Source organism: Corvus cornix, chromosome 10 (assembly GCF_000738735.6).
Source record: "Corvus cornix cornix isolate S_Up_H32 chromosome 10, ASM73873v5, whole genome shotgun sequence".
Taxonomy (NCBI): domain Eukaryota; kingdom Metazoa; phylum Chordata; class Aves; order Passeriformes; family Corvidae; genus Corvus; species Corvus cornix.
Genome location: NC_046340.1, coordinates 19,186,478 through 19,203,280, shown reverse-complemented (window position 1 = coordinate 19,203,280; position 16,803 = coordinate 19,186,478). Strand labels below are relative to the sequence as shown.

Here is a 16,803-nt window from a genome sequence, read left to right as displayed (position 1 = left end):
GGAGATGGCCTGGGGTACGTGTCTCTCTGTGATCCATATTTGGAATACCAAAACATTCCTGGCTCTGGGAATCTGTCTCCCAGTTCTGCCCACGGACTGGTGTTACTGATAAAAACCCATGGCTGGTTCTTACCTCTCTGTCAGGACCTGCCCGAGAACCAGAACAGGAAAAAGGAGAGTTCTGCCACTTGAGGACCTCCCAAGCTGATGCTTGGGTTGACAAGGGGCTTTGGCAGTTTAAAATCAGGTTGTTGCTGATGGAAGACTGCTCAGTGCCTTTCCCTGAAGGTTTGGTCATTCAGACAACATTTTCTCCTTTAGTCAGGTTTTCTGGGAGGTTTTCTTGTTGTGTATCAGGACACAAGTCCACGTGTTCTGGTGGAGATGCTGCAGCTCAACGACAGCTTTTCTAGTCCTGAGCTTCTTTCTGGGGAAAATCAGAGCTATTTTAGTTGGTTTCTATAATTAATAAAAGAATAAATGTATTTGGCAGCATGGATTCCCATGTGGAAAATGTCATCAGGTGGCTTAAGCTTGGTAAATAGTTAAGAATCCAGAAGAATTCCGTGTATCCTGAGCTTTGGGGGTTTGTTACTAATTGTGCTGCTTGGAATACTCGGTGGTAATTGGGGTCCAGCTGCTCAGAATCTCACTGTTACATTTACTGGCTGGATTGCTTTAATAGGATTTGGAGAGCGGCTCTTCCTATGGTTCAGCTTGTGCTGTTAAATCACCAACCTTTTAATGCAATAATCCCTGGATTTATCCTGGCTGGGAGTAGCAACATAGGAGGATGACATGGCTGAGGCCAGAAGTTTGGAGAGTGGGTATAATCCAGAGCAAGAGTTGTTGATGCTTGTCAGAGTCTCTGTAAAATGATGAAATGGGTGTTGTGGGAGGGAGGAAGAGCACTGGTGGCAGCAAAACCGTGGGGAAAGGGCTGTAGTTCCAGTGCCATGGGCAGTGGCAGAACCCAACCAGGTCAGGAAGCAGCTCTGTGGGAAATGACTGCAGGCTTTGACTGGATGAGTTTGCACTGGAAGGAATTCTGTGTATGCATCTGTCATTTTGTTATGATTGAGAATCATTTAAATGAACTGTGCATGTTAATGAGCTACAGGAGACAGTGGGGTCTGGGTGTGTATTTGAGTAATGAACACAGGTTGGGGTTTAACTGTCACACGTGTGGCACTGCCTGTGGTCACAAAGCGATGACACTGTGGTTTGCTGCTGGTATCCTCTCCTCAGGTCTATTTTACCCCCAGTTCCACCCTTCCCTCCCCTGCCACTTCCATTACAGTGGAGATTTGGTCTGCTTGCCTGACAGTGCCGTGTCCTGTACTCCCCATTAGTGGTCAGTAGTTACCTCTGCCTGCATGTCAGCCTTCAGTTTAATGGCCTTTTTTGTGTGTTCATTTTCTTCTGTTTCCCATCGTGGTTTTGTTTATTTCTTTTACGTTTTTTTTTTCTGTTCTCTTTTTTTAAACCGTGGTGATGTTTGCCCTTCATATTCCCCAATGTTTGCACATGCCAAGATGTTGCCATCCCAACATTACCTCCCACTTCACTGACCAGTGCCACTAATGACCATCTAGCACCAGCGACAGCGGGACCCCTGCCCTCCGCCCCGCGGGACGTCGTGGCCACCCTTGTGTCCACTCGCTTCATCCGGCTCACGTGGCGGCCGCCGGCCTCGGACCCGCAGGGAGACAACCTCACCTACTCCATCTTCTACACCAAGGAGGGCATCAACAGGTAAACTCGTGGGAAACGGGCTCTCCGGGGACTCTCGTCACGCTGCCTTTGCTGCACACCAGGAACCCGCAGTCTGTGAGGTGGAGTGGTTGTGTTCCCCACCAGGAGTTTCACAAGCAGTGCTTGAGCGTGGTGTGATTGACTGCAAACCCTTCCAACAGCTGCTGCCCGCCTTTAGCGGGGGGCAGAGCAGCAGGACTGGCACAGGAACATCCCCTGGAAGCTGTGCTGGGAGCAGGAGGCACGTGAGGCTCCAAACTGCTGCCAGCTCCCTCTCGTTGCAGGGCCAGCTGTGTGATGGGCACTGGTTAAACACCATGGTCAGTGCTGGGGAAATGTTCCCTCCTAGCAATCCCTGCGGACAGAAGTCCGGTGAGGGCCTCACAACCAGCAGCTTTTGGTGTGTTATCCCAATGAATGATAACAGTCTGCCCCTTCTCCTTCCTGATGGGATCTGCTGCTCAGAATTACAGTTTCAAATTGTGATAAGTTTGAGGAAGCTGCAGTGAACATTCATTTGGAGCGATGCTTAATTAATTGCAGATTAGCTTATCAGATTTATTACTCAAGGGAAAATTATCTGTCACCTTATTGATGAGAGTGGGAGACACAAAGTCATTTGGAACAGAAAACACTCCAGAGGGGAATTCCTACTCTTCCTTAATCCTGTGCACAGATGTCTTGTCCAGGCTCATGGCAGTTAATTGAGGCAATTAGTAACATTTTATTTGCCTCACAAATATTTTTCTGTTGCTCCCTTACTTTGGTAATATCCAAGGTGTTCCAGGCCAGGCTGGATGGGGCTGGGGGCACCCTGGGACAGTGGGAGGTGTCCCTGCCCATGGCAGAGGGGGAATGGATGGGCTTTAAGGTCCCTTCCCACTCAAACCATTCCATGGTTCTGTGATATCTCCAGTCAGAACAAATGGTATTTTAAGTGAGACAGGAAGAAAGTGGGATCCTGCCAGCCATCCTGGCTTCCTGCCTCTCCTCCTCCATGCTCCTGGTGGTAACTGCTCCACCCGCTGGGCTTTTAGGAAGGGATTTGCTGGAGATGGCTCTGTGCCTCTCCCTGTCCTGCTAGAGGAAACAAAATCCACCCCCTTGCACTACAGACCAAATTTTCAGCAATCCAGCAAGCATTCCTCTTCAGCCAACAGCCCATGCAGAACATGTGGTCTCACACATCCCAGAGCGGTATGAAAATACTTGAGGTCCTGCCACTCCCCCTGGATTTAGAGAATGAGAACAGTAATAGTAAAAAAAAGAAAGAAGGAAGAAAGACAAAGGTTTTCTTGACCATTTTGGTGTTCCATGGGACTCCTGACCAGTTGGTCTGGCCTGGGGAAATGTCGCTTGGTGACTGTCCCACACCTGAGCACTTGAAATCAGAGTCCTCAAGCCAATTTTGCCACCCAATTTTGTCTGTGCCACTCTCTCTCCTTCCTCAGCAGTACAAACCCTGCTTAAGCAGCCACTTTGTAGCCCTGAATTATAGATGATGGAGCATTTGCTGTGGTTTAAGTGCAGATGGGCCAGCTCAGGCTGTTACAGGTTGCACCCCCATCCCCTTTTTGTGCCTGCATTCCTGGCTCCCTGTAGGACCCCAGGTGTTGTCTCTTCCTTGCTTGCATTTGAGCAGTGATCAAACCAGGGGCTGGATTTATTTACCTTTTAAATCAGGCCTGTGGAAATGAAAAGTGCCACATAACTGCAGTGGGTTTGTGGGGAGTCTGACAGCTCTAAACCATCTGTAAGAGTCACCTGCCTGTTGTGAGTGCAGGAACACCCAAATCCCTCTGAGGGTCCAAGGTTCCGACTGCCTCAGCCTCTGCTGGCTCAACTTCCTTCAGCTTTCACCTGTTCAGGGAGAGGAGATCCAGGAACATGGCAAGGTCTCCTACCTCTGCCCCTTGGACTTATTCGAGGGGGGTTTTGCCCCTGTGCCTCAGGTGATTCCCCCCCTGCAGAGCTGCCCCAGCCCTGGAGCTGCTGGAGAGAGCCCAGAGGAGGCCCTGGAGCTGCTCTAAGGGCTGGAGCCCCTCTGCTCTGGAGCCAGGCTGGGAGAGCTGGGGGTGCTCACCTGGAGAGGAGAAGGCTCCAGGGAGAGCTCAGAGCCCCTTGCAGGGCCTGAAGGGGCTCCAGGAGAGCTGGAGAGGGACTGGGGACAAGGCATGGAGGGACAGGACCCAGGGAATGGCTTCCCACTGCCAGAGGGCAGGGCTGGATGGGATATTGAGAAGGAATTGTTCCCTGTGAGGGTGGGCAGGCCCTGGCACAGGGTGCCCAGAGCAGCTCTGGCTGCCCCTGGATCCCTGGCAGTGTCCAAGGCCAGGCTGGAGAGGTCTTGGAGCAGCCTGGGACAGTGGAAGGTGTCCTGCCCATGGCAGGAGGTGGCACTGGATCACTTCATTTCCCTTCCAACCCATTTTGTGATTCCAAGAGGAGCATTTCAAAGTGCAGAAGTGGCTCTGGAGGGGACATTTCTGCCTCAGGGGCTGCGCAGTGTCACCAGCCAGGAGTGTCCCACCTTGGCCTGGTGACATCAGAGGCTCCCCTGGAGGCTGGGCTGTGGGAATGAAGGGGTGTCCCGGGGCTTTCCTGTCACACCTCCTGGAGACCTGGGGGAACCTGATCAGATGGAAGTTACTGTCTCACACAGCTGCAGGGTTATTTCATCCCCATGTCAGGTATTTATTTACTTCACACTCAAGGCAGTTCCCCTGGAAAGGGTGTGAAAATTCAGAAGTGCTGCAGGGAGGTTTAATTCTGGGGAACTTTAGACAAGCACTCAGGCGGAAGAACTCCAGACTTAAAGATTTGGACAAAAAGAAAGGAAATAATGGCACATTGCTGGTCTGAGGTGGTAAATTACACATGTGGGATATTCAAACACTGCCGAATTCACAGTTCACTGTGGTGTGCTTCAGACACAGCAAATGGAGTTTAATTGTGTGGAATCACACTCAGAATGCCTCTGGAGCTCCCTGCCAGGCCCCACAGCTGGCACGCACCATATCCACTCCCTAACAGCTCCCCAAAGGTGCTTCTTTAGGTGTAAGTGCAACTTCAACCTTGGCATTTCCAGCCAAACTCCTGGGGTTGCACTGAAGGCTCTTCCCTTGGGTGCTTGAGAGTTCCTGTGAACCTTAACTGGAGTTTCCAGAGCTCCTTAATTGGGGATTAGAGTGGAATGATGGAACAGTCATAACGATCTGCAGGGGAATGCAGTTATTGCTGGGGCCCATCTGCTTGGTGCCTGTTATCCCAACCTGAGCACGTTGGGAAAGGTGCTCCAGGCTCCTCAGGAACGGCCATAAAGGAAGGATTCACACAGCACTTAATTAGATTAATCTCTCCCTATTTTTACCACAGTTGTGAAGCCACATTCCTGATTATTACTGAAAATGGCAATACTATGACATGTCTATTTATTTTTGGTAAAAGTTGTCTTTCCAGTAAAATAATTCTGATTATTTTTCTAATTTTAAATAATAACCTTGGTTTGCTGATTACCATTTTTTTCCAGATCAAATCAGGGAGTGCACTTCCACTTGAGGCAGAAAATGCTGTATTTTGCATGTTAATGGGAGCTGGATGTTATCCCACAGCTGTGAATCCACTGGCACTTAGGCTGGGCTCTCAGATCCCATCCTTGTAGCTACAGCCCGTCTTAAAGGAAACTCCATTTGGAAACGTGTTTTCAAGAAAATGTTGTGCTAGAAGTGGAAAAATTAGCAATGAAAATTAATAAAAAGCTGAAATAAATGAAGCTGTTTATGCAGTGCCATTTTAGCTGAGCTTATGAAGGGGAACATTCTAGAAAATGAGTGTAAGTAGGTGTTTAGTTACAGAGAGTGCACTGTTCCCCTCTCTATAGATACAGGGTAACAGTGCAGAAACCAACAGGGATTTCAGAATGTTTTCAGCCAAGTTCTGCTAAATCAACCACACCGGTGGATGTAAAAAGAAATAAATTAGAAATGGGGGTTTTGGCATCGTATTTCCATGATAGAAACTGAAGCAGAGTGCCTGGAAAGGAGGAAGGGGAGACTGGGATGGTTCTGCTGGAGTTCCTGTGTCAGAAATGCTTTAACAGGTGTCAGTGGGGCCGAGACCGGCCTGTCCCTGCCCGTCCCTGTCCCACGGGGAGCCTGGCAGCCCAGAGGGGCAGGATGGTGCTCAGAGCAGGCACAGTGCCCTGCATTTGCTCAGTGGGAAGTTTCTGATTGCTCCTGTCGGAATCCTTGGCGTTCACAGGGAGCGGGGAGCTCCTTCCCAGGGAAGGACAGCCGGCGTTACCCAGATGCAGCTCCGAGCGAGCTCAGGTGCAGGCAGTGCCTTGGAATAAAGGCTGCCCTGAATTAATGATTAATCTCCTAATCTTCCCCTCAATCCCTGATAAGAACAGATGCAGTTTCCTGGATGGGTTTTGGCAGAGGCCTCGTTCCGCAGGGGGAACGTCGTGTTCCGGTGCCAGGGTTGATGGAGGTCACTGAGCACCAACAATGCCCCTTCCAGGTGCCCCGCACACGACCTGTGTGCTCCCAGCTGGGTTAGGGCTTCCAGCTCGCAAAATGCTGGCCTGGCAGAGATGCCCCTTCCCATGCCAAGTGTATCCCTTCTGTGGGTGGGGTCTGGTAGCCTGGACCTGTCTCCACACATTGCTGGAGGTTGGAATTTCCACTTGGGTCCAACAGAAGCTGCTTTGCCTCCACTGTGTGTGTGGAAGCAGTGTCAGTGCCATTGCCATGCCCTGGGTGTTCCACTGTGTGTGTGGAAGCAGTGTCAGTGCCATTGCAATGCCCTGGGTGTTGCACTCTGTGTGTGGAAGCAGTGTCAGTGCCATTGCCATGCCCTGGGTGTTCCACTCTGTGTGTGGAAGCAGTGTCAGTGCCATTGCCATGCCCTGGGTGTTGCACTCTGTGTGTGGAAGCAGTGTCAGTGCCATTGCCATGCCCTGGGTGTTCCACTCTGTGTGTGGAAGCAGTGTCAGTGCCCTGGCCGTGCCCTGGGTGTTCCACTGTGTGTGTGGAAGCAGTGTCAGTGCCCTGGCCGTGCCCTGGGTGTTCCACTGTGTGTGTGGAAGCAGTGTCAGTGCCATTGCCATGCCCTGGGTGTTCCACTGTGTGTGTGGAAGCAGTGTCAGTGCCATTGCAATGTCCTGGGTGTTGCACTCTGTGTGTGGAAGCAGTGTCAGTGCCATTGCCATGCCCTGGGTGTTCCACTGTGTGTGTGGAAGCAGTGTCAGTGCCCTGGCCGTGCCCTGGGTGTTCCACTGTGTGTGTGGAAGCAGTGTCAGTGCCATTGCCATGCCCTGGGTGTTCCACTGTGTGTGTGGAAGCAGTGTCAGTGCCATTGCCGTGCCCTGGGTGTTGCACTCTGTGTGTGGAAGCAGTGTCAGTGCCCTGGCCGTGCCCTGGGTGTTGCACTCTGTGTGTGGAAGCAGTGTCAGTGCCCTGGCCATGCCCTGGGTGTTCCAAACAAATCCAAACACCAGCCAGGAGCCGAGGGAAGGCTGGAGGTAGAAGAACACATTAAAACAGCTCCTTTGAAAAATTCCCAAAAAGCAGCCCCACAATATTAACAGGAGTGCCCTAAATCTCGCCAGACTGCGCGTGCTGCTAAAATGGTTTCTGTGCTGGCTCCCGAGCTGTAGGATAAACTGTCACTGTGAATTATCACTTGCTGTCACGGGAATAACAAAGAAACCACTCCGAGTTTGGGGGTGTCAAGTGTAATTGATTCTGTTCCTTCAGTGCGTTCGGTTCTGTGCAAAGAGAAGTTGCAAAATTGGGAGCAGTTTGTCAGCAGCACTTCTGGCACGTGGCTGTGGTGTGGGGCAGGGGGCACGGTGTAAATCCCACGTCATTTGCACACCGGGTACGCTCAGACGGGACGTGCCTCAGGAGCAGCTACTCCTCATTTACTAATCAGTGCTGGTGTCTGTGCACAACCCTTTTGTTTCCCAAAGGGAACGTGTGGAAAACACGAGTCGTCCTGGAGAGACACAGGTGATGATCCAGAACCTGATGCCAGAGACAGTTTATGTGTTCCGGGTTGTGGCCCAGAACAGGCACGGCCCTGGTGAGAGCTCGGCACCGCTCAAGGTGGCAACGCAGCCGGAGGGTGAGCCTGGAGTTTTCCTCACTTTGGGATCGATACTGATTTTATTTTTTTTTCTCCCTATTCACAACCTTTCCCAGAATTTGATGTTCTTTAAAAGTTGTACTTGCAAACCACAGTTTCCAAAGATTTTCCAGGTTGGTGGGATTGTGGGATTTATTGTCACCATTAAGAACTGATGGGACATTCCTTGCTGAATTCCCTAAACTGGTATAAGTGGAATACTTCTGAATGGCCATTAACTGAAAAAGGGAAAACTCTAGGCAAATGCCAAGTCCCTTGTTAGGGTCATTCCAGACAAAAGGGACCCAGGGAGCAGGATCTCCTTTGGAAATTTGATCCCACCTTTCCACCCCACGGTGGATCCATGTGGAATGAGAAAAAATCCCCCCTTTTCCTGGGCTGCTGGCCAGGGGTGGGCACTCCAGGCTCAGGACTAACAGAGTTCCCCCTTGTGTTGCAGTCCAGCTGCCCGGCCCCGCTCCCAACATCCGCGCCTTCTCCGGCTCCCCCACCTCCGTCACCGTCACCTGGGAGACGCCGCTCTCGGGCAACGGCGACATCCAGAACTACAAACTCTACTACATGGAGAAGGGGCAGGACACGGAGCAGGTACGGGGCTGCTGCACCGCCCAAACTGCCCCGAGCTGCTGCGGACCCCTGGGAAGGGTTTGCTTTTCTAACACGCTGAATCCTTTAGCCTCAGCTATGGGAAATAATGTAAAATCAGAACTCCAGCATGAAGCGGTTGTGTCTGGGCTGGGAATGAAATCCATTTTTTTGGTGGTGCCCTGTTTTGGTATTTGTCAACATCAAGTAGCTTTTGGGGAATTCCATGATATCCCGAGGGGAGAGGGCAGAGAACAGCCGTGTCATTGTCGAGCTGTTCTGGTGCAGATGATATAAAAGATGCTTGCACAGAGTTATGGGCTGGGTTTTAGCAATTCAGGCTAACTACTGATTTTGGCATGATCCCTAATCCGAACTTTCTTGAGTTCTTGGACCCAGTGATTGATGTTTTGATATTGCTGAGCATCTAATTAATTTGATTTTCTTAGTATTCCACTGAAGCTTTCAGTGTGTTCTGTAGAAGTATGGGCTGCCACCTGAGAATAATGAGGATTAATCCCAGTCCTCACAGGCACATTCCCATCTGATTGCATATCAGTATCATTCCAGCTTTAAAAAGCAAAGGGAAGAATATTTGTCTTAGCTTTTAAATATTTTTTGCATCGATTTTTAGATAGGTCTGTTTCCTTTTCTACTTCTGCATCCCACTATTTCAGTTACAGTGATATATATTATGATGGTTTTGAGAGTTTCCAGGTCCCTTTTCATGTCCAGGACCAGTATCCATGTTAGGATTTAATAGGACAGGGAGAATTTTCTCCTGGAAACTCAGAGCTGGCATCCTCCCACGTCCTGGCTGCGCCTGAAGGTGACACAGAGGTGCCAGCCCTGCCGTGGGCCCTGAGCTGTGCAGGGGCTCTGTGGGTGTTGGTGGCACTGCAGAGCTGACCCGAGCTTGCCCTGGGGTGTCGTTGGGGACAGGACGTGGACGTGGGGGGCCTGTCCCACACGGTCAGCGGGCTGAAGAAGTTCACCGAGTACAGCTTCCGCGTGGTCGCCTACAACAAGCACGGCCCCGGCGTCTCCACCCACGACGTTGTGGTGCGGACCCTGTCAGACGGTAAAGCCGCTCCGCTCCTTTGCGTTTCGGGGTTTTTCCGGGAATTATCCAGCAATTTCCGACAAGTGAATCTTTAACCAGACTTTTACGGGGTTTGCTCGTTGTTGCATGTGGCTGTTCATGGTCGGAATCCCCCCGGAGGCCTTCCAGAATTGGGTGAGGGAAAATTGCTACACCTGCAGAAGGGTCTGGGGTTGTGATTCCAGAACAGTGGTGTCCTTCATTCCAGCATGAGCTGTTTATTTCATGGATTATTGAGCCTACACAGAGCGTGGACAGAAAAAAAAAAAAAAATAGACTGAAGGCAGCAGCTCCAAATTACTTCCTAGGTTCTCTCACATTTTCACATATGAGCAGACTCTTGGGTTTGGAGTGGTTTTGTTTTAGTTGTGTTCCTGTGTTTGTAGCCCAGCAGAGGTATTGTTAAATCCATTGCATAGAGTGGTGAGAGCAGGATGTGAGGCCAGTGCTTTTTATAAGGCAGATAAAGAGGTGATGGGAGCAAACAGAGACACACGAGCAACTGCAGAGTGATCAGAGTTAATGAGAACTTACATTTGTTAGAGGGAAGTTTATATGTAAGAACATTCAGGGAGAAAGGGAGCGGGGCCTGGAATCCTCTCCCTAGGAGTGCCCAGGAGCAGAGAGGAATATTGTCCCAAACTCTGAGTCCAGGTCTGTTTCTGGGGCACTTCCTGACTTTGCAGTTGGTTTCTGTGTATTTCCTCATTCAGTTTCTCTTCCACGAGACCCTGTCAGCATCTTCTTGAACCCACACCAGCCTTTATCCACAACATCAAGGGGACAAAGTTTCCACAGATAAATTTCCTCTGAAAAATCCCCGCTTTGTGTCTGTTCTGCCCCTGCTCTGTGTTGGTGTCTCTTGTTGCCGGGGGCTGTGCTCCTGAAAGAGGGAATACTCAGCATCCCCTGATTATTCCTCTGTCCCACTCCTCGTTCTGCGGACCTTTGCTGTGGTCTCCCCAGTTCATCCATTTTCCAGATTCCACAGGCTCAGGAATGGTTACCCGTTTCTCCTGTGGAAGCTGGTCCAACCTTTAGTGCCCCTTCCTGAACTTTTCTCCAGGTTCCTTTTCTCCTTTGTTTTAAAAACGCAGGTCGAGGGGACTGAAATGGTATCAAAGGTACAAGTGAGGCATTACTTGCATTTGAGGAGCTTTTTTGGCTCTTCTGAGCAGTGAGAGGAAGCATCCTGAGGTCGTTGTGCAGTTCTTTACAGGATCACACCGTGGGGTCTCCCCAGCTCATCTCCCCCTGTGCCTTCCTTTCACCCAGCTCCTTACTCCAGGATGCACTTCCCTCCCATCCCTCATTGCTTAAAATTGAAGGGATTTCCCTTGAAAGAGGGAGAAGTCCCTATTCTGCTCTTGTTCTGGCTCCTGCTCTCTCAGTTTCATGCTTTGTAGTTACTTTGGTTGATTTGATGGAAGTTTCTGACCCAGCAGGTGGAGTTTGAGTGGTCCCCTTTTAATGCTGGCACCACTTTGCCACCTCTGGTATCAGATTAACTGGGAGGGGTTACAGAAGCCTTGCAGCTGTTTCATTGCCCAGTTCCTTGAGAATTCCTGCATGGATAACAAGTAGCCCTGGCAAGAGGCTGCTGTTCCCTTCCTCTGACTCTTCCACAGTGCCTCACACGGACATTTCAGTTGCAGAGACCATGGGAATCCTTTGGAAGGGTGTCATGGAAACCTCTCCCTTCCCCTCACTGCCAGTGCAAGGAGAGACTTGTGTGCCCTTATCTTTGTCTTTTTCTGCCCTACCTGACCATTTGCTCACTGATTTCTCTGAAGGGCTGCCAGCTCCTTGGTTGTTTGAAGAAGAATTTATTATTACTTACAATGTCATTTTGAAGTTTTCCTGGAGCTCTGTCTTCTCCAACTTGGGTTTTCACACTTAACCTATAGGTACTTATTTTCTAAAGCTCTCTGAAGGATGTCATCTTGCTTCTTGCAGTCTCATAACCCTGCAGCTCTCAAATCTTCCTGAAATGGTGCACGTTTTCCCCCGTGTTTTCCTGTTGCGGTGTCCAGGAGCAATCTCCGTGTTCCCCGCAGGGATTTCTCCCTAAGCTTCCTTCAGCCCTGCTTTAACAAAGCATCTGCATTTTTATGTAGCTTTTTGCTCCTAATCTGTTACAGTGCCTTGTTGCAGGGATAACAGCAGGTATTACCATTTGAACCCAGGTTTATGTGCTGCTCCTGAGGATTGCTTCTCCTCTCCTGGAATTCCTGATCAGGGATTACAGCTGGGAATGGAATCTGAGCCTCACAGCCTGACTGAGGCCCTTCCCTCACAGTCTCTGAGCCATCCTGGCGTGTCCTGGTGCTCCTGCCTGGCTGCTGTGCTGTCCCACTCCAGGAGATGCCTTTCCGTAGGAAATCCCTGTTCATCCCAGTGAGGGTGGGGAGGCCCTGGCACAGGGTGCCCAGAGCAGCTGTGGCTGCCCCTGGATCCCTGGCAGTGCTCAAGGCCAGGCTGGATGGGGCTTGGAGCAGCCTGGGACAGTGGGAGGTGTCCCTGCCATGGCAGGGGTGGCACTGGAGGAGCAAAGAAAGCCTGGCTTTGGATCATCCCCTCCTCACTGTGCTGCTCCTCAGGCCTGTAGCTCTTATTCCCAGCTGTGGTGATTTCAGGCTCAGCTGGGTTGGCAAGGGAAGGGAAGGCAAATCCTGCTGCTCTCCATTTCTGCCGTGGGGTGGTGGGTGAGGGGGGTTTGTTTCACCCCATCCCAGTGAGCCTTTCCCTCTTCCTCACTTCATGCCCTCAGGGGGGTTCTCTGGGCTGTCAGTGTGGCTGGGCTGAGTTATTTGGAAAATGAATTCTTCAGGCTGGAGCAGTCCTCATCCTCTTCATCCCTGTGCTCCTTGGCCATCCTTGTGCTTCACCGGAGCCTCCCCTTCCTGCCAGGGCAGCCTCAGGTCTCCCAGGGGCCAGCATTTGCTGGGGTGCCACAAGGAATTCCCTGCTCCCAGGGTTTTTCTTCCCTTCCCTCTTCAGATTTCACTGCTATGAGCAGCGAGTACAGAACAAGCAAAGGGTGGGAGTTCAAAGGCAGCCCCAGTGTCTGGGGTGCCCTTCACCTCCTCACTGTCACAGGGCCTGGTCACTTGGAGCATTCCTCGTACAGAAAAGCAGGATAAAAAAATCCAGGCCAGAAATTGAAACGTGGGTTGTTCCCCCAGTCAAGCAGTGTGTTCATTAAAGATGTGCCTTGGGAAAGAGCTGGACAGGATACCTCCTCAGAGAGTTTGAGAAGTGCTTTTAAATACAAAACACACTTTATTTAGATAGGTATGATAACACAGCCCTGAATAAAGAGTTTTTCTTCATGATGGAAATACAGAACCCTGCTCAGCCATTCACTGTGTCAGAAAGTGCCTGTGGGAGGGTGCGTAGTTCCTTTATGTGGTGCCTTAAAGCAGAATGGTTTGTACTTCCATAGCAGATGAGAGCAGAGAGTAGTTGGGTGTGGAAGTACAACGTTTGCAACTTTTGGAGCTTTAATTCCTTTAATGTTTCCAGTCCCCAGTGCTCCACCGCAGAATCTAACGCTGGAGGTACGGAATTCCAAGGTAAGATTGGAGGATTTCCTGCTGCCAGTGGGTAAATAAAAGGCTGGGGAGGGTATTAGATTGGCCACATTTTGGGTCTTCTTCCTCCCATGCAGCTTTTGAGCTCTTTATAGAGAATATCTGAATGTGGGGCTTGGAGAAGCTGCAGTCCAGCTGGGGGCTGGCTGTGGTGGGACTCAGTGACGGTGCTAACGATGGAAGGGCTCTAATGAAGGATCAGAGCTGGCATCCCTGCCACAGCCACGCTTCGGAGTGCCTCGGGCACTTGGGAAGAGAAAATGGAATTCTCGGCCATTGTGCCTTTGGGATTGTGAGTGGAGATTTTTTTAAAGCCTTTCCTAAAGACTTTTTTCGAATACCTCCCTGTGCTGCCTTCCCCAGAGCATCCTGCTGCAGTGGCAGCCCCCTCCTGCCGGGACCCAGAGTGGGCAAATCACGGGGTACAAAATCCGCTACCGGAAGGTTTCCCGCAAGAGTGACGTGACCGAGAGCGTGGGGGGCACCCAGCTCTCGCAGCTCATCGAAGGTGAGCACGACCTGTCTCCTCCCCAGCGGTGCCTGGCTGTGTTTAGAGGCTCAGGGACAGGATTCTGTGGGGTTCCTTTGGGGTCCTGTCCTCCCCTGGCTGTGTTTAGATGGTCAGGGACAGGATTCTGTGGGGTTCCTGTGGGGTCCTGTCCTCCCCAGGGGTGCCTGGCTGTGTTTAGAAGGTCAGGGACAGGATTCTGTGGGGTTCCTGTGGGGTCCTGTCCTCCCCAGGGGTGCCTGGCTGTGTTTAGAAGGTCAGGGACAGGATTCTGTGGGGTTCCTGCAGGGCCCTGTCTTCCCCAGCGGTGCCTGGCTGTGTTTAGAGCCTCAGGGACAGGATTCTGTGGGGTTCCTGCAGGGCCCTGTCCTCCCCAGCGGTGCCTGGCTGTGTTTAGAAGGTCAGGGACAGGATTCTGTGGGGTTCCTGTGGGGTCCTGTCCTCCCCAGCGGTGCCTGGCTGTGTTTAGAAGGTCAGGAACAGGTTTTCCTGGGTTTCCTGCCTTGGAAGGCAAACAGAAGCAGCTCCCAAAGGAGCTCTGGGGTCATGTGGGCTGCAGGCGGTGCCTGTGGTCTGGTGACCTGATTCCTAGCTCTGATTTGGCCGTGGATTTGCTAAGTGGACTGGATAATTCTTATAAACTGTTTATAAAAGGCCTGGAGAAGGTGACCCTGGGCTCACTGTGCCCAAATGCCAGAGATGGAGGTGTGGAGGAGGGGGGCAAAGGAGCAGGGGCTGGGCAGGGTTGGCACAGGCACCTGGGCCCAGCTCCAAGCCCTGGGAACAGCTGACCTTGGGCATCCCTGAAATATCCCACCTCATGTCCATGGAATATTCTAAATGGAATGCTTTTATCCTTTTGTACACTTAAAAATCCAGCCTAGTCCATCACTTAGTGTCAGGCATGAGTTGCTACTAGAGCTACAGTTGTGTTGAGCAGGAGCAAGCAGTGCATGAGAACAGGAGCAACAATGCATTGTGTTCCTCTTTAAAATCTCTGTAAACAAATGCTTGGTCAAAAGAGAAGAAACTGGGAAATTCTAGAAGAGTTTCTCACAAGATACTCTGGTTTTTTTCTCAGAAACTCCAGCTGTGACTTAGTAAGTCCCAGTTTTCTCACAGAATTGAGATATTCCTGTAATTCCAGTACATTTTTGCCAGCAATGAAACCTGCTGGAGAGGTTCCATATATCAAATTTTGAGTGCCTTTTCCCAGTGCTCTGATTTTTTAGTACATACATTAAACAAGTGCATGAGTTTGCTCAGCTGCTCACCCCTAGGTTTGGTGATGGTGGGGGTGTTCCTGTTCTTAAAACTCATTAATTAAACTAATCAGCAGCCCGAAGTTAAAGCATGGCTGCAAACAGGCCTGAGGCCGTGGGGGCGGCGGGGGTGGAAGGCTGGGTTATCCGTGGCTGCCGTGGGTTATCCCGGGTTTAATGGGCTCTGTGGGAATCGTGCCCCGTCCCGCAGGGCTGGAGCGAGGCACCGAGTACAGCTTCCGCGTGGCCGCCATGACCGTCAACGGCACCGGCCCCGCCACCGACTGGGTGACAGCCGAGACCTTCGAGAGCGACCTGGACGGTGAGAGACCCTGGGGCTGGGCCAGCAGAGCTGGGAGTTCATCCATGTCATTTCACTGCCATCTCACTGCCTCTTGGAAAGGCAAACCTCTGTGGTTTCACTTCTCTTCTAGGTGTACAGTGGGGTTTATTAAGGATTAAGTGACATCAATTTCTATTTTAACTGAAAATTCTTGCCAAGTCGATAAAGTGGCTTGAAATGAAGCCCTGCTTCTACACTTCGTCGTGCTGGATATTGGCACCAAGTGCTTTCTGCTAAGAAATACTAATTTCTAGTGACAGTGAGATGTCACAGTAGGAAAGAAATCATGGAAAACCTTCTCACTCTCAGCCCTTTGCAGTCTTACCCCCGTGCTGGTGCTGTGCTTTCTTTGACCCACAGAAACTTACTTTGCACAGAAGAAAAGGGAGATGAATTATATATTTTCCGTAGTGGTGGGCTAGTCTGCACCATGTCTCCCATCAGAAATTCTGTTGTGAGGATTAAATAATTATATTGAAATTGTGGGTATTAGAATAATTACATAAATAGTAATCATTAGAATAAGTATTAATTCTGATGACGGCAGAAACGTTGCTGAGCTTGTTGGAGCATTAAATGGGATATTCCAAAGCTCTCTGCGTGTGCTGCAAAGGGTTCTGCTCAACAGAGAGTCTGTTCCACCAAGTCCATGGATTGGTGTGCTGGGTCAGAGCAGGCCCAGCGATCCTGGCAGCTGGAGCTGGAATAATGGAAATGTGTCAACATTTGCTCTCTGCTGCTGGAGTATCCTTGGGCAGCCGGCTCGGGAAACCTGGAAAACCCTGCTCCCATCTCTGCCTGGGCAAAGCTGATGCTCATCTTAATCCTGGTCCTCCTGCTGCTCGTGCTCTGGTGTGAACAGAGCAGTTCAGGGGTCTGAGTACTGGAAATCCCTTGACCCGTGTGCCTGTCGGCCCCTGAGTGGATGTGACACACCCCTGGAGCTGCCAGGTCCCCGGAGCGGGGCAGAGCTCTGGAAACAAGCACCTCACAGGGTGATGGAAGTGTCCCTGAACTGGAGTTAACACCACTCTGCCAGAGGGCAGCACCAGGGTTACATTTAGATTTAAACAGGGCAGAAGGAGGAAGAGGAAAAAGAACCTTTTCCTTCTCTGTTGGTTTTGTCATTTAAATTTTTTCCCCTGAGAATGTTACAGGAAATCTGACTTTGTACACATTCTTTCCATTGAATAAAGTAATTAAAATTGACATTTAAGACAACATAACATAATATTCACCTAACTCTGCATACACCTGTGAGGCCTGTGTGTGCACACTGCATTTTTTGGGCTTCTTCCTTTAGAAAGCTCATGTGGATAATTTTAACACCATGCAAATGCATTTACAGCTCATCTTGCATTTCTTAGGTTCAGCAGACGCACGAGGCAACCTTTCTTTTTATTCCACAGCTGCTTTTTGAGTTCAAATACAAAATAAGTCACAGGGGAGTCCCATGGAGGGAAAGGGGAGCAGGAGTGTTACGATTCCATGTTGGAGTCGGAGCA

General features: G+C 50.6%; 1 protein-coding gene across 1 annotated transcript in view; it reads left to right on the top strand.

Annotated features, from left to right (window-relative positions):
• The window catches only part of NEO1 (neogenin 1), a 168,061-nt gene that overhangs the window by 121,221 nt on the left and 30,037 nt on the right, over nucleotides 1–16,803 (top strand). Inside the window, 7 exon segments of the mRNA XM_039557898.1 lie at nucleotides 1,596–1,755; nucleotides 7,730–7,884; nucleotides 8,345–8,493; nucleotides 9,433–9,571; nucleotides 13,118–13,167; nucleotides 13,549–13,693; nucleotides 15,167–15,277. Coding sequence (XP_039413832.1) covers nucleotides 1,596–1,755; nucleotides 7,730–7,884; nucleotides 8,345–8,493; nucleotides 9,433–9,571; nucleotides 13,118–13,167; nucleotides 13,549–13,693; nucleotides 15,167–15,277 — 909 coding nt within the window.